Genomic DNA, 21,451 nt, shown 5'->3' with positions numbered 1-21,451 from the left:
CTACTCCTTATGCTCGTCTTTACGTTTGTGATAATACGTCCAACCTATTCATTTGAATGAAAGGCAGACATTATGACAATGGGAAATTACAGAAGTCATATAAATAAAACTATTTCGCAGATCAGGCTGGCACCTGACTCATAATATTATTATTGATGAACACAGTTTTCAGTCCGGAACCGCGCTGCTGCTTCGGTCGCTGGTTCGAATCCGGCCTCGGGCATGGATGTGTGTGATGTCCTTAGGTTAGTTAGGCTTAAGTAGTTCTAAGTTTAGGGCACTGACGACGTCAGCTGTTAAGTCCCATACTGCTTGGAGCCATTTGAATTTGGATAAACACAACTAAAACTAAATTTTATACATTGATATAAGCTATATCTGTGAATCTGCTGTTGGATGAAACATTTCACTATATCCTCATTGTGTATCCTCCACTGATAACATATTTAGTAACGAGCATAGAGTGCAGTCATTTAGTGCTGAACAGAAGTAGTTTATTTCATAGACCACACCATCAGTTCAGCTGATCTACTTCGGTTTTACAGTAGCATCTGTTTACCATTCGCAGAGTTCAGGATCGTCTTGATAACCGCAGCCTACACCAGACCCTCACCATGGTGGTGCAGCTGGACTCGTGGATGGACGAGCTGGCCCTCGTGGTGATCGCCGCCGCGCTGGTGCTCTGGGTGTGCTACTTCCGGCACTTCAGCTACTGGACAGAGAAGGGCGCCCCACAGTCGCGACCCTGGACGCCGTTTGGAAACTGTTACAAGTCCATCTTGCAGAAACAAATGCTCTCTGAGGACCTCGACGAACTCTATCGTCGGTTCAGAGGTATGTAAACATGATGATGATGATGATGTTTGGTGTGTGGTGCTCTCAACTGCGCGGTAATCAGCGCCCGTACAAAGTCTCAATATTTACACAATCTAATCTAGCCACTAAGCGGTGGACGAGCGGTTCTAGACGCTTCAGTCCGGAACCGCGCGATTGCTGCGGTCGCAGGTTCGAATCCTGCCTCGGGCATGGATATGTGTGATGTCCTTAGGTTAGTTAGGTTTAAGAAATTCTAAGTTCTAGGGGACTGATGACCTCAGATGTTAAGTCCCATAGTGCTCAGAGCCATTTGAACCAATCTAGCCACTGTCACGAATGATGAGAACAACCCCCAAACACCCTCTCCCCGGACAAAGAAAAATCCCCAAACCGGCAGGGAATCGAACCTGGGACCCCGTGATCCCGAGGCAGCAACGGTAGCCACTACACCACGAGTTGCAGACAAATCACAGACAAGAAATCATCGTATCTGCGAAAAGCTGTCGACTGCAGCATCACATTTAAATCAGCTACGTTTTTATGAAAAGATCAATTGCCAAATCTCTAGACGTCGAAATCAGTAAGTTTACATAATTTGTATTTGCCTCTGCGGTTCAAACCTCAGTCGTTCATAGAATTTTGTCTGTCGGTTACTGTTTCTTTGACCTTTGGCATGATTTGTATGTATGCGAAATATCAAGTAGCAACGTGATTTGCAGTCGGCATAAAACTATTAAGTCGCCCTACAACTGCCCAAGGAAGTAAGTTGTAAGACCATACTATCTCCAATACTACCTTGCGCCATAAAGGACAGTGATATTCAAACCATTCTTCATCACGCAAAAGAATCTAACGTGAGTAACGTGCACTTTATTAAAACGATTTGCATACGAACAGAAGCGGCAGTATGAGATGGTCCGTGAATGTTATTTTTATCCACTGAATCGTAAATTGGCCTTCAGTGCCATTTGAAACTGTACGAACGACAATTTTATTCATAGACAGGTCTCAGTTTTGACATAGGGCTTAACTGACGCCATAAGGATCACATGGGAACCGTTCTGACATCCTGATGTTGCTCCAATGATGGTCAACGGCATGCGATACCAGTTAACAGTAGAAAACGTATGTGATTGTGTAAACATTAAGTGTAAAATGACTATTTTCTTTCCATTTAATGAACCGTGACAACCATTTGGTCTTGAGACAATTGGTTGCTACATTTTAAAAGACACAGGTCATACAGCAGTTGGAATGCTCAGAGTAAATTCTAACCAGGACATTTAACAGTGACTAATTGGATCTTTTTTTTCAGATAAGCGCTACGTGGGCTATTACCGTGGACTTGAGCCCCGCTTGCTGGTCATCGACCCAAATCTCATTCGTCAAATATTGGTCAAGGACTTTGACTTCTTCACCGACAGAGAACCTGTCCCTCTAGATGACCCAATACTGGAAGGTCAGCTGTTCTTCATGAAGGGCGATCGATGGCGCCGTCTGCGCAACAAACTCAGTCCACTGTTTACCAGTGGCAAGCTAAAGCACACGTTCCAGGTGAGCAAATGCTGCAATGACTACAGAAAATTTTAACGAGCCCTGTCACTCTGTTCTTGCTTCTACGTGGGATGATAGTAAGATTATCGGGTATTTGTCCCATTCTGAACAACTATGACTTTTATTACCTGATTACCTGTGAGAGGACATAAATACAGGTGAAAATGTCACGTATGAGACAGCGAGCTTTAAAAATGAGATATAACGCACTCTCTATTAGTACCTGCTATCTATAGACACACTTTCACACTGGTGAACCAGGACGAGTAATTTTTCAAATGGTAACCACAATTGTTTTGGATACTTAATAAAACAATTATGAAGTGACTGAGGGTAACTATTGTCAAACTTTGGCACACAAGGAGGATTAGGCAGCCAAACATGGGACTTCTGTGCCCGTAACAACCGACTCTTACCGCCATATCATGGAAGTTCGATAGTTAAGGTCCCATTGACACTGATTAAAATTGTGCTTATGTTGGACATTTTTCTTTTATTGTTATTTTTCTTGCTATATATTGGAATGCAGGTTAGGCGAATCTGGGCATAGATGAAATTCGTTAGAGGTTGTTTATGATTACATGTGGTGGATTATTGTGCGAGGTGAGCGTGACTGCCACTGTGCTACTATTACGCTCTTCAACCAATAAAATTTTGAAATAAGAATTTTAATATGAAAATAAAAACAAAATGGAATATTTCTATTGTTTTAAGAATATTACACTAGTTTTTACATTGTCCCTATTAAATCTACAATAGTCTAACCTCTGTTTCTAAAATGATGAAGTTATTAAAGGGAGTACTGCAGGCTTCAACAGCTGTGTTTCTAAGATGATGAAGTTACTTAAGGAAGTATTGCACTTCACTGATTTGAGAAGAATTGCAATGGAAAGAATAAATTAGGCGAGCTTAAGTTGACAGGTTTCATGGGGCCGTAAGGAGTGCTGTGCCTCTGGACCATGGTGAATGGAATGATGATTTACGTGCAATGAGGCAAAAGTTGTGGTGAGACAGAGGAATTTGTGTATAGGTAAGAAGAAAGAGACTCACATTAAGCATCGGTGCAATATGTGGATGAACACACGTGTGCAAAATTTTACCAGTATTGACAATTAGGAGGTGAGGGTTATCGTAATGCGATTCATGTGGGATTGTCTTCTTGGATGCACAAAATGTAAGCACAGGCGATAAGTATGGATGAGGATGGGAGGTCATTTGATGAGTTGATACACCATTTCTGTAGAGGAGGATAAGTACGAGCTGAAAGCGAGATAGAGTGCATCTGGCATTGGAAGTGGGGTGTTTTGGTGGATTAGAAACCTAGGTGGCTCTATAGAGGAGGATAGGTGATTTGAAGGCTTTGTAGGTGTGGAGGATGGTGAAGGGATACAATTCCCACATTTGGATGATTAGTTGTTCTAGTTTACATTGAGATTAATATTGTTTGTATGATGGGGGACGGACGTTGACTGGTAATTCAAGACAGTTTATGGAGATATTTTATCTTGTTAGTTAGCTGTAAGTGCTGATGTAAATGTAGGGGTGGACGTCATGGTGTGTCCTCTCCCGTAGGTTATTGGATTTTAGTTGAGCTCATCTTAAATGCTAATGTGTTTCACGAAGATGTAAGTTGCTTCATCCAGTGTTGGTGGGATTTTTATGATGTTCAGAGGGTCATAAAGAGTGGTGTCATTGGCACACAGCAGTGGTGATTTAACCATTTCAGTAGTGCCAAAGATATATAGAAATGTAGGGCACAGATGTAATTCGTTGGGGGCTGTTATTGGTAACATGTGGTGAATTGTTGTGCGAGGTAGGTGCAACTAGTTGACGTAATCAAATGTAACTGTTTGGGTTTAGAGTCTGAGAATGAGATTAGAATGCCATACACAGTCAAGGGTTTTTAGAAGTCAAGGGACAGATAGATAGCGAATTTGTGGTTATTAACCTGACGAAATAGGGACTGCGTGAGGAGTCGAGTCTGACCTGGAGGACTCACCCGAAGCTGCGTTCCCTTCGCAGACTCTGAACGAGTGCGGCAGCGAGATGGTGGAGGTGCTGGCAGACGCCGCCCGGGAGGGTAAGGTGCTGCAGTTCCGAGAGGTGTTCGCCCTCTACACCACGGAGGTGATCGCCACCCTCGCCTTCGGCGTCAAGCTCAACTGCCAGAGAAACCCGGACTGTGACTTCAGGATGTGGGGCCGCATCCTCTTCCAGCCTCGGGCCAGGCCCTTCAAGGAGATCGCCACCGAAATCTTTACGCCTCCACTCAAGCGGTACCTCGAGTGAGTAACTGACTCTTTTTTATTAGGAAACTGTTTCCACATTTAAACTGACAGTCTGGACTATACAAGTACTCTGAAAGTGTTCATATATTTTTATACATTATTTTTTGTTGACTAATTGCATATCAGAATCTCCTTTCTAGTGCCTTGAAATCAAACTGTTCTTTGCTCAGCACCTCTTGAATGCCGTGTTGTTCGTCTGTACGTTATTCTTGTCCGCAGTTTGGAACAGTCAGGTGTAGGTGTGTAACCGAACTCATCCAGCACCTACGTAATACCTGTAGATCGTACCACGTTACTCTTTCATCTCCATAGAGTCTACCAGATACTGACATTAAAACTGTGTGCCTGACTGAAAATTCCTATTCCTCAGACTGTTGCCTTCGTAGACAATATTCTTGCTGAGCTAGAATTCAGATACTACTCACGACCCCCTCAACAGCTTGAATTCTGACAGTATCTCTCTCCAGCGTTCCCGGTTCCACATACAATTTAGCTCTGGTGCATCCCTTGGTGGACTAACCGTCCCAGAAGAAACGGCATCACTGAGCAGTGACTTTTCGACAGCGTAGAGATTGTTTCCAGAAATCTTTCATTCTCCTATGGAGTGAGCGCTGTTTTCAAAAAGTTCTCGCACCAACCTCAAAGTGCAAAATAATATATATCTCTTACATCTTAACATCCAGTACGACGCTTATTCTCACTCGAATGTGGCGACTGCATTACCCGAAGTTCGTCCATATTTTTAAAGCGTTAAAGTCACACATATTGCTCTATATAAACTTCACACTAGTTATCTCTGCCCAGTATTACATCATTACCTTCAAATTCTATGACGCATTGTACTGCTTCTCGGAATTCGCATCTGTTTGCCCTTTCTATCACATAACCTACCCCAGACCTTTCTATGTCTCTTGCCCTCCTTCGACACATCTGTCCATATATTTTTACGATCCGCGAACTCGATACGAAACATCTCGTTTCCTCCGCTCATTTATTATCCTGATTCACTACTGCGTCTGTACGATACATATTCAGCACATTTTCCAAATACTCTAACAATGTAAATACAACCGACATACACTCCAGTCCAAGAAAGGTAATTATGGTCTTAACCCATCCGTGTACAGTGTTCCAGAATATCAGTTTTAACTACAATAAATTTTGATGTCATTTTCACGAACATTATATATTGAATACTGTCCAAATTCAATGCGTACGAAAGATGTACATACTGAGGGGAGTATTTCAAGTGTTAGGGAAGACTTTGCGATAAATTGTATATTCTTAATAGTTTAAGGCCAGATCAAGTCAGATAATTTCTGCATTTTGATTTTATTTGTGTGATTGCTCGCATTGCTTTATCTGGTCATTGTTGCAGACACGTGTTCTGTTCCACTGTTCTCGTTTTTAATTTTAGACTCGTGAAGCCCACTAGCACGGTTCTATTGCAAACTTTTCCTTACGCACAACTGCAAACAAAGAAACAGAACTATGAAAAATAAAATTGGAGTAATTGTCTGACTTAAATAAGTAAAAGAAATGATCTTGCTGTTGCCAGCTTTAGGCCGTTTCCCGACTTTTTCGATTCAAATTTAGTAACATGAACAGTTCTAGGTTACCCATACAAGAATCTTTCTTTGTGACGCATTCCACAATTTTCCTTTTTACGTTTCAGTTCCATAGCTCCCAGGAACAATGCACTTCAGTTTTTCGACAACATGGTGAAGGAGACACTCCACGATCGCTTAGAAAATGCCATCAGAAGGAGTGATTTCATGGACCTGTTCATCCAGTTGCACACTAAGGGTTTCGTCGAAGGCGAGAAGCAAGGAGGCACTGACTGGAGTAAGTACCGACTTGTTTGGTTATTAATTAACAAGTAAATATGTCTGTTGATACCCTAATACTACAGTAAGAGCATACGCATTCGTAGCATGTAGCACCTCATTTCGCCCTGATACGGAGGCAACGCATTGTCTAATGGATCAATGAGACGAGAAAATATTGGAGATACATCGTGGTCCATTATCGCCCAACCCCACATCTCAAGCAGACTGCTTGGAGCTTGCACTAAAGTTCCCATATTTCCGTCGATAATATCCAAATCTAATTAACCTGGGAGACACCGTCGTGTAGTGGAATGGCCGACAAAGCACGCTCTCAGAAGTCGAGAGCGATGGGATGATTCACTATCTTACTGAATGTTCAGGTCGACTGGAGTGTGCTGTTACGCTTAGAGACAGTTTCATGTGACCTGAAGATGTTCGACGAACGAAACCACTCGTAACACAGTAAATGTAGAATAATAAACCTGAGATGGTTGTCTTTAATCATTAAAACAAATTTAGGAATACCCACGTTAAATAAGTCTGACCTACTCTATTTCACAAAAATCACTGTGTGCATTTGTGTTGGCCTCAACAGCTGATATATTTAGAGAGTTTCGCCTTGAACAAAAAGGAACGAGGCGAAAACCTCATATTGTATATGTAGTGCTCCGTCTTGTTAGCCGTGGGATAGGGAATCCACACATCAGACGACGAATTTCGTACAGGCGGTAATGGAAATTTGACTTGTTTTTATTCTTAATTATTTATTAATTTTCTATTGGCTGGATAAAATTTATGAATGAAGCTGATGTAAAAAATGTCATTTGGTGATTCTTCAATAAATCTGAAATTATACGTTAGCGACCCAAACTAACCTCCTACAGACGGGGCAAGCGTACGGCACAGATGGTATATGTACCATTAACAGTACTTAGACGTGGCAAATGTTTCACTGTCGAACCATATATATACCACATATAGTCACTGGAAACTATCCGTGGAATAAGAGATACTGTCCTGTGCAATGAGGGCAGAATCTGAACTGTCCGTATTAAGAAAAGCCAATCTCTTCGCTTCGCAGAACTGTCGGAGAACGAAGTGTCGGCGCAGGCCTTCCTGTTCTACATCGCCGGCTTCGAGACGTCGTCGACCACGATGAGCTTCGCTGCTTACGAGCTGGCGGTCAACCCCGACATCCAGCAGCGGGTGCTGAAGGAAATTGACTCCGTGCTGGCAGAGAGCGGCGAGATCTCGTACGAGTCTCTCGCGAAGATGAAGTACCTCGACAGAGTGCTGTCAGGTAACACGTCCACTCTTACAGTTTCAAGTGCATCCGAGTTTTCTTTAGATTCATACAAAAGTGTGTGGGTATTCATTAAATTTTAGTCATTTGATGTTGCATGAGTGATAAGTGTGATGTTGAAGGTAACATTTTGTTTGAATTTTTCTCAGTGGAAAAGATATCATACTTACAACTTACGTGACTTCCTCTCTCGTGAATCTTAGGCTAGATTTTTTATTCGTAACTCTATAACACCACACATTTAGAAATTCTTCTACGAATTGCAAAGACTTGTCAAGCCGGTGCGGCCTCGATAACCCTTCATTTTCAGAGCAGTTCAGTAGAGAGTGCCGTGTCTCCTCTCGTGAAGACACCAGCGGCTTGCACACAATGTTAAGTCTGTCAACGTTCCTTGAAGGTTCATTGAAATAGTCAGTGTTCGAAGTGCAGTTTCATAGCCGTGAGGTATGTCAGGTCAGGTCGGGAACAACCCCGCCAAACTCCCGATCGTTACAGCGACGTCATCCGAATATCCATCCGCTGATGGCGAACGATAAATGTTGAAGATCTCCCTCTTGGTGATCACCAGTGGTGAACTATATGAGCTGGCAATCGCTGACTTCAAATTACGTCTCATTTGTTCGCAGAACAAAATACAGCAGAGTTGTGCGCTGAATTATGAAGGAAACTGGAACGGCTTTGTCGCCTTCACACGAGACACAAGTATCTCCACATAATTAGTTTGGCTTCTAGGCGTCCTTTACGATAAACAGTAGTAACATCCGCATTGTGGGTACAGGAAGTAGGTGAGCAAGGAAACCCACTGAATGAGATGGTGCTATATTTTTCTCATAGATGGGTGTGGGAGTGTTACATGTAGTAAGGACAAAAGTATTACCTTCACATACTGGTTTTATTAGTTGTTCCAGTACACAGAAACTGGTTGTGTCTGAACAAAAACAGTAAACACAGCTTATACTGTTGTTCTTTCTATGTATAATATACAGTAATTGCCTTTGTGCCAGTTATCACAAGATCGATATATGGAGAGAGTAGGATTTGCCTGACGACTGTTGATTCATGTAAAAGAAAGAGCAGGTGGCCAGGTACAAATGTACATCTCAGCATACAGTCTTACGAGATCAGCAGGGGTGTGAGTCAGTCGTGTTATGGGATGGTACAACGTGCGTAAGCCAGACGCTTCTCATGGCTATTAAGGGTAACATGAGGACTGTACGGTATTGAGACGGGTTTCTCCAATCTCTTGTCCAGCTGTAAAGTTAATATTTCAGCGCTGTGTCCCTCTTTCAAGAAGATAATGCATTAACCCATCAAGCCTATCTTGCAAACACCTTCTTGCAGAGGGCAGGATTTAAGTGAATGGAATGACACGAAACCCATTGTGTATGCTTGGCGACCGTTGATAATTGCAGTGCATAGTGAATGAAATTCGCCTCAACCAATATATTACAGTAGTACCACCCTCAAAGAGTTGAAGACTGTATTTCAACAGTGATCCAACGTGTTAGAATATGTGGAATGTAAGACCACGGTATTGAATATTATCCAAGAGCAGATTTATATTTCACACGTGTACACAAATGTACAATTACAAACAGGCAATTTTGGTTCTTGCTTAGTCTTTATTTCGGAGTATTTCTGATTTTTTGTTTGTTTTGTTTTTACTTTCATAACGGTTACTTTTCATCCGCTGCAAGCATTGAGAACCAGTCCACATATGTTCGCTGCTATGTTGGTGGTGCAAAACATATCTGAGCACTTCCTTTTAAAATACTCAGCAAATGGAACAGATGAAGCAAAAATCGTTGATGTAATTCATATTTTTTGTATATATAGACATCTTCTCCTTAAAATGTTCAATTATTGCGCAGCAACTCTCCATTCGTTGCCTCCAACTTGACAGATGCATGCGTTGCTAGTTTTCTTACCCATACCACACACAAGAGCAAAATTGTGAGCAGTCATTCATGAGGTGTAGCGATATAATCAGTTTTACTGGTTAACAGTTGACGTATATCTCTAAGACACCGAGCGAGGGGGCGCAGTGGTTAGTAATTTGGATTCGCATTCGGGAAGAGGGTGGTTCAATCCACCGTCCGGCCATCCTGATTTAGATTTTCTGTGATTTTCCTAAATCGCTCTAGGCAAATGCTGGGATGGTTCCTTTGAAGGGCCACTGCCGACTTCCTTCCCAATCCTTCCCATAATCTGATGAGACCGATGACCTCGCTGTTTGGTCTCTTCCCTCCAAACAACCCAATCCTCTCTAAGACAGTTGTTACCCGTGTAATTTGTAATAGCTCTGAATCCAGTTCTCTACCCTTGGTTGCCCACCTGTGTCGTTTCCACTGCGCTTCCCTTTTTCTGGTGGCCCACACTGCGTTTGGTGACGGGACGTTCGGCGCCGTTGCAGAGACGCTGCGCAAGTACCCGCCGGTGCCGACGCTGACGCGGCAGGTGCAGCGGCCCTACCGCCTGCCCGGCGCCGACGGCGAGGCCGAGAAGGGCGCGCTGCTCGAGCCGGGCGTCGTGGTGATGGTGCCCGCCTTCAGCCTGCACTACGACCCCACCTACTTCCCGGAGCCCCACCGCTTCGACCCGGACCGCTGGACCGACGAGGCCAAGGCGGCGCTGCACCCCTTCGTCTACATGCCGTTCGGCGAGGGTCCGCGCTTCTGCATAGGTCAGTTCTACAGCGACGTCCATGATTTCACTATCTTTTTCGCCCAACAAAATTGAGGTAATGTGTGTATTTGGTGCCAACTGCTTTACCGCAGTGGTTGTACTGCTTTCTGTCAGATCGCCGAAGTTAAGCACTGCCGGGTTTGGCTAGCACTCGGATGGGCGACTGTCCAGGTCAGCCGAGCGCTGTTGGCAAGTGGGGTGGACACAGAGTTGCAGGGTGCAGGCAGGCCAACTGAGGAGTTACATGATTGAGTAGTAGCGGCTCCGGCCACGAAAACTCACAAGGGCTGGGAGAGTGGTGTGCTGACCACATGTCTGTCCATGTCGGCATCCAGTGATGCCAATCCGCTGGCGGTCGGTCGGTATCATTGGGCCTTCCGAGGGCTGTTCAGACGGAATTTAGGTTACTTTTTATGTTGATTTAGTGTGCTAACAATTCCAGGTTCATATTAACATGTTTGATTGTGATCAGCTAGGTCATGAGTACAATTTCGACATGGAACTCTGTTATACTGCCAAATCCCATTGCTGTTGAAAATTTTCGTTTAATCAGAGTAGTTCAAATCTAACTATCCATTGCTATTTTCCATGCAGACAAGATGACGTGCTAAACCCACAATCCCACTACTACTCAACATAATTATCCCACGATTGGCCAATAAACCCACTTATTCGTGAAGCTGCATGTGCTTCTGCCACTGCTACGTTCAAAAAATATTTTAATTTGAGGAGCAAGTTTAATCCCAGTTACGACTTTGGTCTCCATAAATTCATTAAAGTGGATAAAAATATGGTTCCTTTCTCTAGATCACATCTTACATCATGCCCGCCATATCTAATTGGAGCAACAGCTCTGCATGTAATGACTTCAGAGTGAGGCGTCTCTTCATATTTGTTTGTTGATTATTTACACATTTTCCCATGTGATTGTTCTGCAAAGACACTTTGGCATGTCCACTAGTTCTATTTCTTTTTACTGTTTTTCATTCCCATTTTCCCAAGGTATGTCATCAACAAGGCGACTATCCTTTCAACTAGACTGATTTTAATAAAATGACTTGAAAATACAAACATTAAAAGTTTGCATTAATTACACAGATATCCTGATGTGACGATGAATGATTATAATGGCGGTGGAGTTTATGGTGCTAGGGCTTGAAGACGAGCTTTGGGTAACCAGTTGTGTGGAAGGTCTATTAAGTGAAGAGAGTTGAAACAGCGACGTTTCTTGGGGAAAGTAATTGTCAGTGGATCATTTTGAGGGTTGGGGTAAAACTGCAATATATGACTGTGCTTGTGATGGGAATTGTTTGCAATAGAATGGGAGGTGCTGCTAGGGTGCGATGGTGCATATCAACCCTTCCTCTTAACTGCCTGCTGGGTTCAGAGTTTGTGAGCCATACCCTTTCCTAGTGAGAGTCCAGTACTTGAACCATTGTACCACGTAACTCCCTATATGAGGCTGGTAAATCTGTTATGTTGTGATTTGCAACAGCCTACACTTAAATTCCTGTGGCGAGGAAATTAAACGAAAAAATAGTTTCATGTGAAGCATGAGGATATGTAATATGTTGATTTAGTGGATTCAAAATTGTAGATTCATTCCATCATGCTTAACTGATTTTGACCTAGTTTCTGTTTAAAATTTTCACACTGATTTATCACTGTTACTGCAGCACATACACTTCTGTTGGATATGTTCCTTTTATAACGGTGAGGAAGAACTTCCTGAAGTGATCCTCGATGCTACCCAGGCGATGTTCTTCTCATGTAATCTCACTATTCAACGCAATTGTACCATGATCGACCGAGAAAACGTATTACTGGCTCAGCAATAGTCACTTTTGCCATTATCATGTTAATTTGGAACGTTGTAATAAGAGTCGCCAGTGCTAGACTTCATCCGTATTATAGAAAGAAGTATTACAATGATTGAGACATTGGATCTGAGTCTGGAAAAACAAGAAATTTCTGTCTAGGTGTCCATTTTTTATTTATGTATCACTTATGGTGAATTACAGGAAGATGACATTGATAAAGATATTATCAATTGACTGCCCATCTATATCCAATCTGAGCACCAGTTCTATTTTTAATGATCTAGCATCGATAAGAAGTTTTTCTTCTTATATATCTTTTATGCGTCCTTCACTTAATTTCTCTCTGGAGATTCATGATCCCGCCAGCGAACTTGCGTTTTTCTTTGATGTTTGTCATTCCTCTATTGGAGGAGGCTGGCAGCAACAACATGGCTCCTCTCGAACCATTCTGACTTTTAACACAACAAATTTGAAAACAGAAATATCAAAATAAGAAAAAATGGAAATTTTGTTAAACAGGCAATCTTGATGTAACTATGAATGACTGCAGTGGTTATAGAGCTGTCGTTGTTGTGCAGCTAGAGATGTTGACGTTGGAGATGCTGTGTTTCTCCAGTAGGTGATCTATATAATTAGTTGCATAGACTATATATCTCGGAAGTAATGTGGAGGTGACATATCTGTGGAGCAGAGCTGATGAGGGAGGTTGTGGTAAAGCAACAGAGTTTAGCTGAAATTGTGGTGGGGACTGGGTGCTGAAGGACTGAAGATTCTGCAGCGGGAGGGTGGAACACTCCATTTGCCTTTTCTCTTAACTGTCTACTAGCTCATAATTCCGGAATCCTGTGCTTCCTGAAAGAGAGTCAAATGCTTTAACCACCGCGCCACTACGTACGATATATTTGATAACTCGATTAAGTTGTGTGTTTGAGCAGTGTGTACTTATCGTTGCGGTGAAGTAAATAAAAAAAGCAAAAGTTCCTCGGGTGAAGAATGTGACCTCTTAATCTAAAGGATGAATTGCATAGTTTTCCCACAACATGGTAATCTCAGATGTGAATATGATCATTACCTGCTCTGGAAATGATTTTTGTACTTAAAAATGCTAAGTTGCATTGTAAGTAGGATTTTCGTTACACTGTATGTCATTCTAGAACTGCCTGCGTAAGTCAGTTCAAAAATCAAAGTCGTAGGGAAGCATAACACCTTCAGTAGGTTTAAGCACGGAAGAAAGTTATGATCAACTCACCAGAGTTCAGATCGAGGACAGCTTTATTTAATTTTTGATACAGAGAATAGGCAACAGAAAATATGTCTCCTCTGGTAAACTGTAGCGCAAGCTAGCTACACACTAAAAAGAGACAAAAATATGTCTTTACTGTAGTAGAAAGATTTGTTAATTTCTACTACACCATTGCATCTTCATTTCTTTTTTCTGGACTCGAGCCTCCCCTGAGGGGGCTGGGGTTAATATGCAACCGTTCTGTCCACTGTGCTGTCTATCTGCCCATAAAGTTTGTTGAAATAGTTTACGTATTGTTACTCTGAAGGGGATATGAATTACGGATCAGTTTGGTGTCTGACAAGATCGACCAAGAAAAACGCCTATATACCACATCCAAGCTGATGCATGTACCGAGATAACATTCACTGCCTTTCTGAAGTTCGTACATGTTATAATAACAAGAGCGTTGGTCACTGTGGCCCCAACGAGTGTCCATCTCACCCAGATGTGTTAGAAAGTTCATGCATCAAGATCACCACATGTCAAGCCAACCCACCCCCCTCCCTGTCGCTCATGAAGTGAAATATTAGGTTCTCCGCTCTCCCGGCACATAGGTGGTTGGATAAGAAGGATAATGACAATTACTTTTTGACTGATGCTTTTCATGATGGCATTGTAATTAGTGTATTGCTGTGTATGCAGTTGAGAACACGTTGGTGTTGCCACAGGTATGCGCCTGGGGCTGCTGCAGTCGAAGCTGGGCCTGGTGCACTTGCTGTCCCACTACAAGGTAGATGTCTGCAGCGAGACAGACATCCCTCTTCCGCTGGATCCCATGGCTTCCATCCTCGCCACCAAGAACGGCGTCTACCTGAAAATCACCAGTCGGAAGCCTGTCTAAGTTGCTCACTGCGAGGACAAAGCTCTCATTACTCCTGCGCGTCTGTGTTATTTCTGAGTGTGACGTAGATTATTTATGTGGACGTTGTCCAGAAAGGATCTGTATAAATATCTGTACATTTGTATATAATTCGTTTTATATGTAGTTCATCGTCTACTGTATTTGCATTTTTTTACGTCGCTTCGAGTATGTACATAATGGAACATTAAATGTGATTAATATGAAACAAGTTTCCTGTTTCCATCCACTGCTCTTTTCTCGGAGCTTCAAACGCAGATGGGTCCAGAAGTCACTGAAAAATTCGTCACCATTTACATGCGACCCATGTGACTTCTGGAAATGCATTTTTTAGTTGCAAGAATTTCTGGATTTTATTTGCCCGCAAATTTTATTAACTCTTGGGAAAAACTGCCGAGTGAAAATATTTCAGTTTGTGAAGAAAACCGTCCTCAGAGATTTACTTTGTGTAATTCTGACTGTGAATTTAGATTATTTAAACTCAAAAGAAGCCCGTTTTACTTCCGAGACTTAACGAAAGTAACCATGCCATAGTTTGGCAACAAACATCGAAAGGATATATAACACGAAAACTCCAGAAAATAAAATCGTAAATAACTAAGAAAACGACTATAATTTTCTTTAGTTATAATTGTAAAAGCCAAATAAACTCGCACTTGGTAATCAGAATGCCGTAATAAGACTTCTTATTGAATGTAAACGCAGTTTACACAGTTGAGATACGTCAGATTCATAGTTCCTACCTATAGCGTGTACTGCACGAATAGCGGACGAGTCGCCTAACTGTAATTCGTTGGCGCTCAGAATTTAATTGTTGATGCTGCAAGTTATACGGTATAACACATACCACAACAAGCATGTAAACGCGACATGCACACATGTATGAAGACACACCCTCTCAAAGAATATGTAAAAACACATAACATAAAGAGAAAGACACAGGTGAGAAATAGCAATGACTACTGTTTGTGGTAGGTGAATAATGTCAACACATACTATAATACACGTCGCTGAAATTACATTTATTTCTAAAGAAAGTATGCATGAAGAAAGGTCTACCACAAAAGCAAAAAATTAAATTTAAAACTGCATGAAATTCTTTGAGTTTTTACAGGGAGAATGAGCACTTGGGTTGCAGATTATCTCCATGTAGACGATGTTTCGTGACGTAAGCGGCAGCTCGTTGCTTCTGATGGCATAATTCTAATGGTTCTATTTCTCATGAAACTGCTCTGGATATATCCTCATGACTGGTATAGGCTCCACCCTGCAATGTATTATTAGCCTTGGCTTTCCTGTTGTCACAGGCTAGTCGAACGTAATCGCTGTTGTGTAGATCCAATGTTGCAACGTTCCACATACAGTTTTAAAACAGTATAGTATTCAATTCCATCCGCTGATCGCGATATTACACTCCGTATACTGTTAGAAATCAATATCTCGAATTTACACTTCTGAAGAAATAAGAATCCACACGTCTAATCAGCTTGTCTCCACGGAGACAGTTAATCTGTTAACACGCGTAGCAACTGATTAAGTTGCACACGAGATAATAAATTCAAAATACATTAGTTCGCGCAAACAGTTCGGTTCTAACAATTTCACCACGACAATCACAGCCCATTCGCTTAAGCATTGTCACTGCTGTTTACAGTACTCAATAAAATAACGGTATTCATAGTCTACCATTTCCTTTCACGACGCCCATGTCGAAATTTAGTTTATACCGTAACCGAAAAATAAGAACGCGGGCATGAATTTTAGTGTGATACTGTGTAACACTAGTGCACAACATAAACCGCGCATATGTCATGACACTGCACACCTTCTAACTGACTTCACTGTCAGGCTGTAACTATCGATATAGCTCTCGTATCACAGTTCATACAACAGTACTGCATATTACATTTAGTTTTACATCGCACATTACACGTAAGACAACGAAACATCCATTGAAACTTTTGTAGACTCAGTTAAAAGGAGATTTATGTTGCAATACAAATAAAGCAAAACATAGTAACATTTCAGATTACAGAATAAAACAAACAAAAAATTCTAGATTATCAAAGATATACGTACAGAGCAAATGAAGCAAGAGCAAATAAAGAAAAAAAGAAAAACATATCTCATAATTAGCAACATCTTCATAAGGTCAGCAAATATTTAAAGATATTACCTAACGTACCGAATGTAGCTCTGTTCAGCTAATATAACATGCAGCCACAATATGGAGCGAAAATTGGAAGAGTTCTTACCATTTTCACTTTCGTATTCGCGCAATACATAACTATTAATGTGAGACATTGTATTACTGGGTACTTAGAAGCAGATTATAGCCACAAGTGCAACTGAAAGGTAGGTGGTAGGAGAAGAAGTTTCTAACTGTAGTGAGCAAATTTCTCTGAGGAAAATATCTGAAAAATGTAGCCCTTACAAACTATGGGCATAAATGAGTATCGTGAGCTGAGGGATTTAGCTAAACTTTTAAGTCCAAGACGATATTCCGGATTAGTAAATCATTATTTAGCCAAGATTAATTCTGTATAATACTGTAACATAAACCCAAACACAAGAAATGAAATTGCAGCTTCCACTGTTTCCAGAGTTAAATGTACGTCGTTGCACTAAAAATATCCTTAAAAACATAGAAGAAATACAAATAGAAATTCGCGTAGCTCTGTTTTAATACCAAGTCATTGGTTTCTTTAAGTCATTATTTTTATATATACTATTAATCTTGGACATGCACCTTTCGGGCTATTTATTAGATTATGACACCTTAAATTAAAAAGACATAACATCCAGTGTGAGATGTTACTATCACAGGGTGAGTCACGTCGCAATCTCTCTGTAGATATATTAGAGTTCAGAAGCTTAAAAACTGACCGAGCGTATCTTACGTATCTCGTATGCAAAGTAAGTTCCTCTAGCTTACTGACAGAGATCGCCCCTAATCGCACCTGTAAATACCGGAAGAATAGTAAAATTATTACTTAGACAGCTTTACTCCGCTCTATCGGTCGAATTGTGGACACTGAATAGTATAAATGCTTCAGAAAAATTATCTTTTGGCTTTTTGAAAGCAAAGAAATTATTATACTGGTTTGTTCGTCGCAATGCCAACCAAGGATGACTGTTGACATCAAGAGCCGTAAGCACACTTTCTCCGGTAAGCGTATTAAAATTCTCAGATGCAGGAAATTATTAATTAAGTAATCTGTGTTGAATTTTGCCCCTCCTGAATAATAAAACTGATAATGATTCATTGATATACTCCATCAGCTCACTGCGTTTTGAAAATCACTCCTAGATTCACAATTTTTATCAATTCTCGTAAACTCGATAAGTCAGAGATTAAACGCAACATTCTTTTAGCGTCATAAAGTATGTAAGTTTTCATTCAGTAAAAACCGCTGTTCTTCCTGATATTCATACACATCTCAGTATAAATAAATTGAAGCCATCAGTTTCCAGAATAATTAATTCTTTAACACTTTTCTTTTCAGAAGACACAAAACGTTTTATTTCGTAACACTATGCACAGATGTTAGCTATGTTAAGTATTTCAATATACAGGTACATCTGCCGTCAAGCGTGGCTGTTTCAGGACTCTAACATAGAACTGAAGTCACAAAAATAAATTTTCGTTTATGAAACACAATTTAATTGTTGCAAACATAGGCCACAGCTTCCGGCATCTTCTTCCTGCGCACGGTCGTGCGAATTCAACATTCCAATCCAGGTGGATGATACCTTCTGCCGCTGAGGTGCTGCGCCACTCATAAGAAACAACAAACACATACATTTGCAGGTTTCAAAACAGAAACTGACATAATTTACACAAATACTACCTGTGTTATACTGTACTAAATATGAATAAGTTAATGCGGACACTTGTCATATGTCGTTGCTGCGATAACTGATACTGTAAAAGCGCTGTGTCATCACAAATGAAAATTGTTTCCCAAAAAGCATCGTCTGCAAGACAAATTTAATGAATGTTGGAACGTAGTTGTTTTCATTTTCGAAATGAAACCATGGCTTATAGTGTCTCGGGGTTTTAAAAATCAGTTTATAACTATAATAAAAAATCATGGTTTTTTTCGATAAACATTTTGGAGAAGAATTACTTGGTTCAGTAAACGCTTCGAAGACGAAATATTTAGTTCAGTGGACATTTCAGAACACGATGCAAGCTTAAAACAGACAAACTAACGAAATTAAAATTCTCGCTAATGTGCAGAACGTAGTATATCAGGAGAAAAAACGTATCATGTAAGAGTGTCAGCGATTTGAAAGCTATATGCCCTGTTAGGGTTAGAAGTCAAGAATATATTCTGTTGCACTGTTAATCACACATACAGTTACAAAAAATGAACAGGATGTGTAGTTTATAGTTTCTGTGAAGTAGGGAGTTTGAATTATATCAAGGGAAAAGAAGAATTGAGAAAACGAAATTGCCAATTTTAGGACGTGACTACTAAGCGAGTTAATGTACTTATTATTTCTAAGTAATGACCTGTTCATATGTTGTAACAAGCAGAGCATCAGGCTGCGCGATAGAGAGGTGGTACAGAGCAATTTTGAGTCTTATCGGGACTACCTATCACACCACAACATAGATTCCGTTGTGGTTTAGCTTCTCCCCAAAACACGGAAGAATCTGTGGGTGCAATATGGAAACAAACAGCTAACACAAAATGGTCGCATGTGTTACGAAACAGCGACAAATACTGAACAAGAAGGAGCTAGATAAGGAGATGAAAAATCAAATGGAGACGAAGACTGAAACTTTATTTAGGAACTGCAAGTAAATGAGACCATGGAGTTATTTGTCATATCGACTAGCGAATGAGCTATAGAAACACCGACAGCAGAGTTTAGAAATTTCTTAGGCAAATGGCGTATGTGGCAATTCTTTCATGTATGAAACTGTAGAGTCCAGAATAAAGTGTTGGGCACTGGTATTAGTGTAGTATACGAGCAAGATCTGCCATATGTGGATGCTGTTACGCAGGAGACTGCCAGAAAGTAATTAATAAGGACATTATTCTAATTAAAGTTTGTGATGTGCAGCAAATTGAAAGAAAATGAAGTGTACGGTTTGATATACAGGGTGGTCCATTGATCGTGACCGGGCTAAATACCTCACGAAATAAGTGTCAATCGAAAAAACAACAAAGAACGAAACTTGTCTAGTTTGAAGGGGGAAACCAGATGGCGCTATGGTTGACACCCTAGATAACGATGCCACAGGTCAAACGGATATCAACTGCGTTTTTAAAAAAATAGGAAGCCCTATTTTTTATTACATATTCGTGTAGTGCGTAAAAAAATATGAATGTTCTAGTTGGACCACTTTTTTCGCTTTGTGATAGATGGCATTGTAACAGCCACAAAAACATAGTTCACGATTTTAGACGAACAGTAGGTAACAGGTAGGTTTTTTAAATTAAAATACAGTCCGTAGGTACATTTGAACATTTTATTTCGGTTGTTCCAATGTGATACATGTATCTTTGTGAACTTATCATTTCTGAGAACGCATGCTGTTACTGCCATTCTGTCATGCAGTGCAACGTCTTGTAGTAACATTAAGTAGGAAATCAGCAAATCGATAAAATGGAGGCCAATTATCCTTCCTCCCATGATGCCGTACCATACATTAACCCGCCAAGGTCGCTGATGTTCCACGTGGCGCAGCCATCGTGGATTTTCTGTTGCCCAATAGTGCATATTATGCCGGTTTACGTTACCGCTGTTGGTGAATGAACGCGTTCAAAAAATCTGTCATCGTCCCGTAATTTCTCTTGTGCCCAGTGGCAGAACTGTACACGACATTCAAAGTCGTCGCCATGCAATTCCTGGTGCATAGAAATATGGTGCGGGTGCAATCGATGTTGATGTAGCATTCTCAACACCGACGTTTTTGAGATTCCCGATTATCGCTCAATTTGTCTGCTACTGATGTGCGGATTAGCCGCGACAACAGCTAAAACACCTACTTGGCCATCATCGTTTGTTGCAGGTCGTGGTTGTCGTTTCACATGTGGCCGAACACTTCCTGTTTCCTTAAATAACGTAACTATCCGGCGAACGGTCCGGACACTTGGATGATGTCGTCCAGGATACCGAGCAGCATACTTAGCACATGCCAGTTGGGCATTTTTATCACAATAGCCATACATCAACACGGTGTCGACCTTTTCCGCAATTAGTAAACGGTCCATTTTAACACGGGTACTGTATTACGAAGCAAATACCGTCCTCACTGGCAGAATGTTACGTGATACCACGTACTTACACGGTTGTGACTATTACAGCGCCATCTATCACAAAGCGAAAAAAGTGGTCCAACTAAAACATTCATATTTCTTTACGTACTACACGAATATGTAATAAAAATGGGGGTTCCTATTTTTAAAAAACGCTGTTGATGTCCGTTTGCCCTGTGGCAGCGTCATCTAGCGTGTCAACCATAGCGCCATCTGGTTTCCCCCTTCAAATAATGTAATATATATGTAATATATGTAATAAAAATGGGGTTTCCTATTTAAAAAAAGAAACGCAGTTGATATGCGTTTGGCCTATGACAGCGCCATCTAGCGGGCCAACCATAGCGCCATCTGGTTTCCCCCTTCAAGCTAGAAAAGTTTCGTTCTTTGTAGTTTTTTCGTTTGATGCTTATTTCGTGAGATATTTGGCCCGGTCACTATCAATGGACCACCCTGTATACACATATACGTGGCAATGAACATTCTAATTCAGGTCCTAAATAAATAGCTAATTAAAAGAATTTACTTTGATTATATCTAGAGTAAAATAAGAAGAACGTTTTTGAATGTTATTGCTCTTTTATCTGTGGTTTACAATTAAAAGTTTTCAGTGAAACCTGACTTTGGCAGGAAGGAGACAGCGGTGTTAAAGTGAATGGTTAATTCATATTATGAGCCAACAAGATTATTGTGGTATTATGTATCGATACCACCCCATGGGCGTCTCAAAGTTGTCA

At 41.0% G+C, this 21,451-nt stretch overlaps 1 protein-coding gene across 3 annotated transcripts in view; it reads left to right on the top strand.

The window, feature by feature from the left end:
- Positions 1–21,451, top strand: part of LOC126272800 (probable cytochrome P450 6a14) — a 179,031-nt gene that overhangs the window by 2,146 nt on the left and 155,434 nt on the right. For 2 of the 3 annotated variants that reach the window (XM_049975958.1, XM_049975959.1), the window contains exons 2-7: positions 569–834; positions 2,132–2,370; positions 4,393–4,655; positions 6,334–6,503; positions 7,569–7,787; positions 10,204–10,473. In XM_049975958.1, coding sequence (XP_049831915.1) covers positions 615–834; positions 2,132–2,370; positions 4,393–4,655; positions 6,334–6,503; positions 7,569–7,787; positions 10,204–10,473 — 1,381 coding nt within the window. In that variant the 5' untranslated portion in view covers positions 569–614. Of the gene's footprint in view, positions 1–568; positions 835–2,131; positions 2,371–4,392; positions 4,656–6,333; positions 6,504–7,568; positions 7,788–10,203; positions 10,474–14,248; positions 14,651–21,451 lie in introns of those variants that run through there. The other variant, XM_049975957.1, reaches the window with a different exon arrangement.

The sequence above is a fragment of the Schistocerca gregaria genome, chromosome 5 (assembly GCF_023897955.1).
Source record: "Schistocerca gregaria isolate iqSchGreg1 chromosome 5, iqSchGreg1.2, whole genome shotgun sequence".
NCBI classification, from domain to species: Eukaryota; Metazoa; Arthropoda; class Insecta; order Orthoptera; family Acrididae; genus Schistocerca; species Schistocerca gregaria.
Note: the sequence above shows the minus strand (reverse complement) of the source record. Positions and strands in the feature narration are given on the sequence as shown.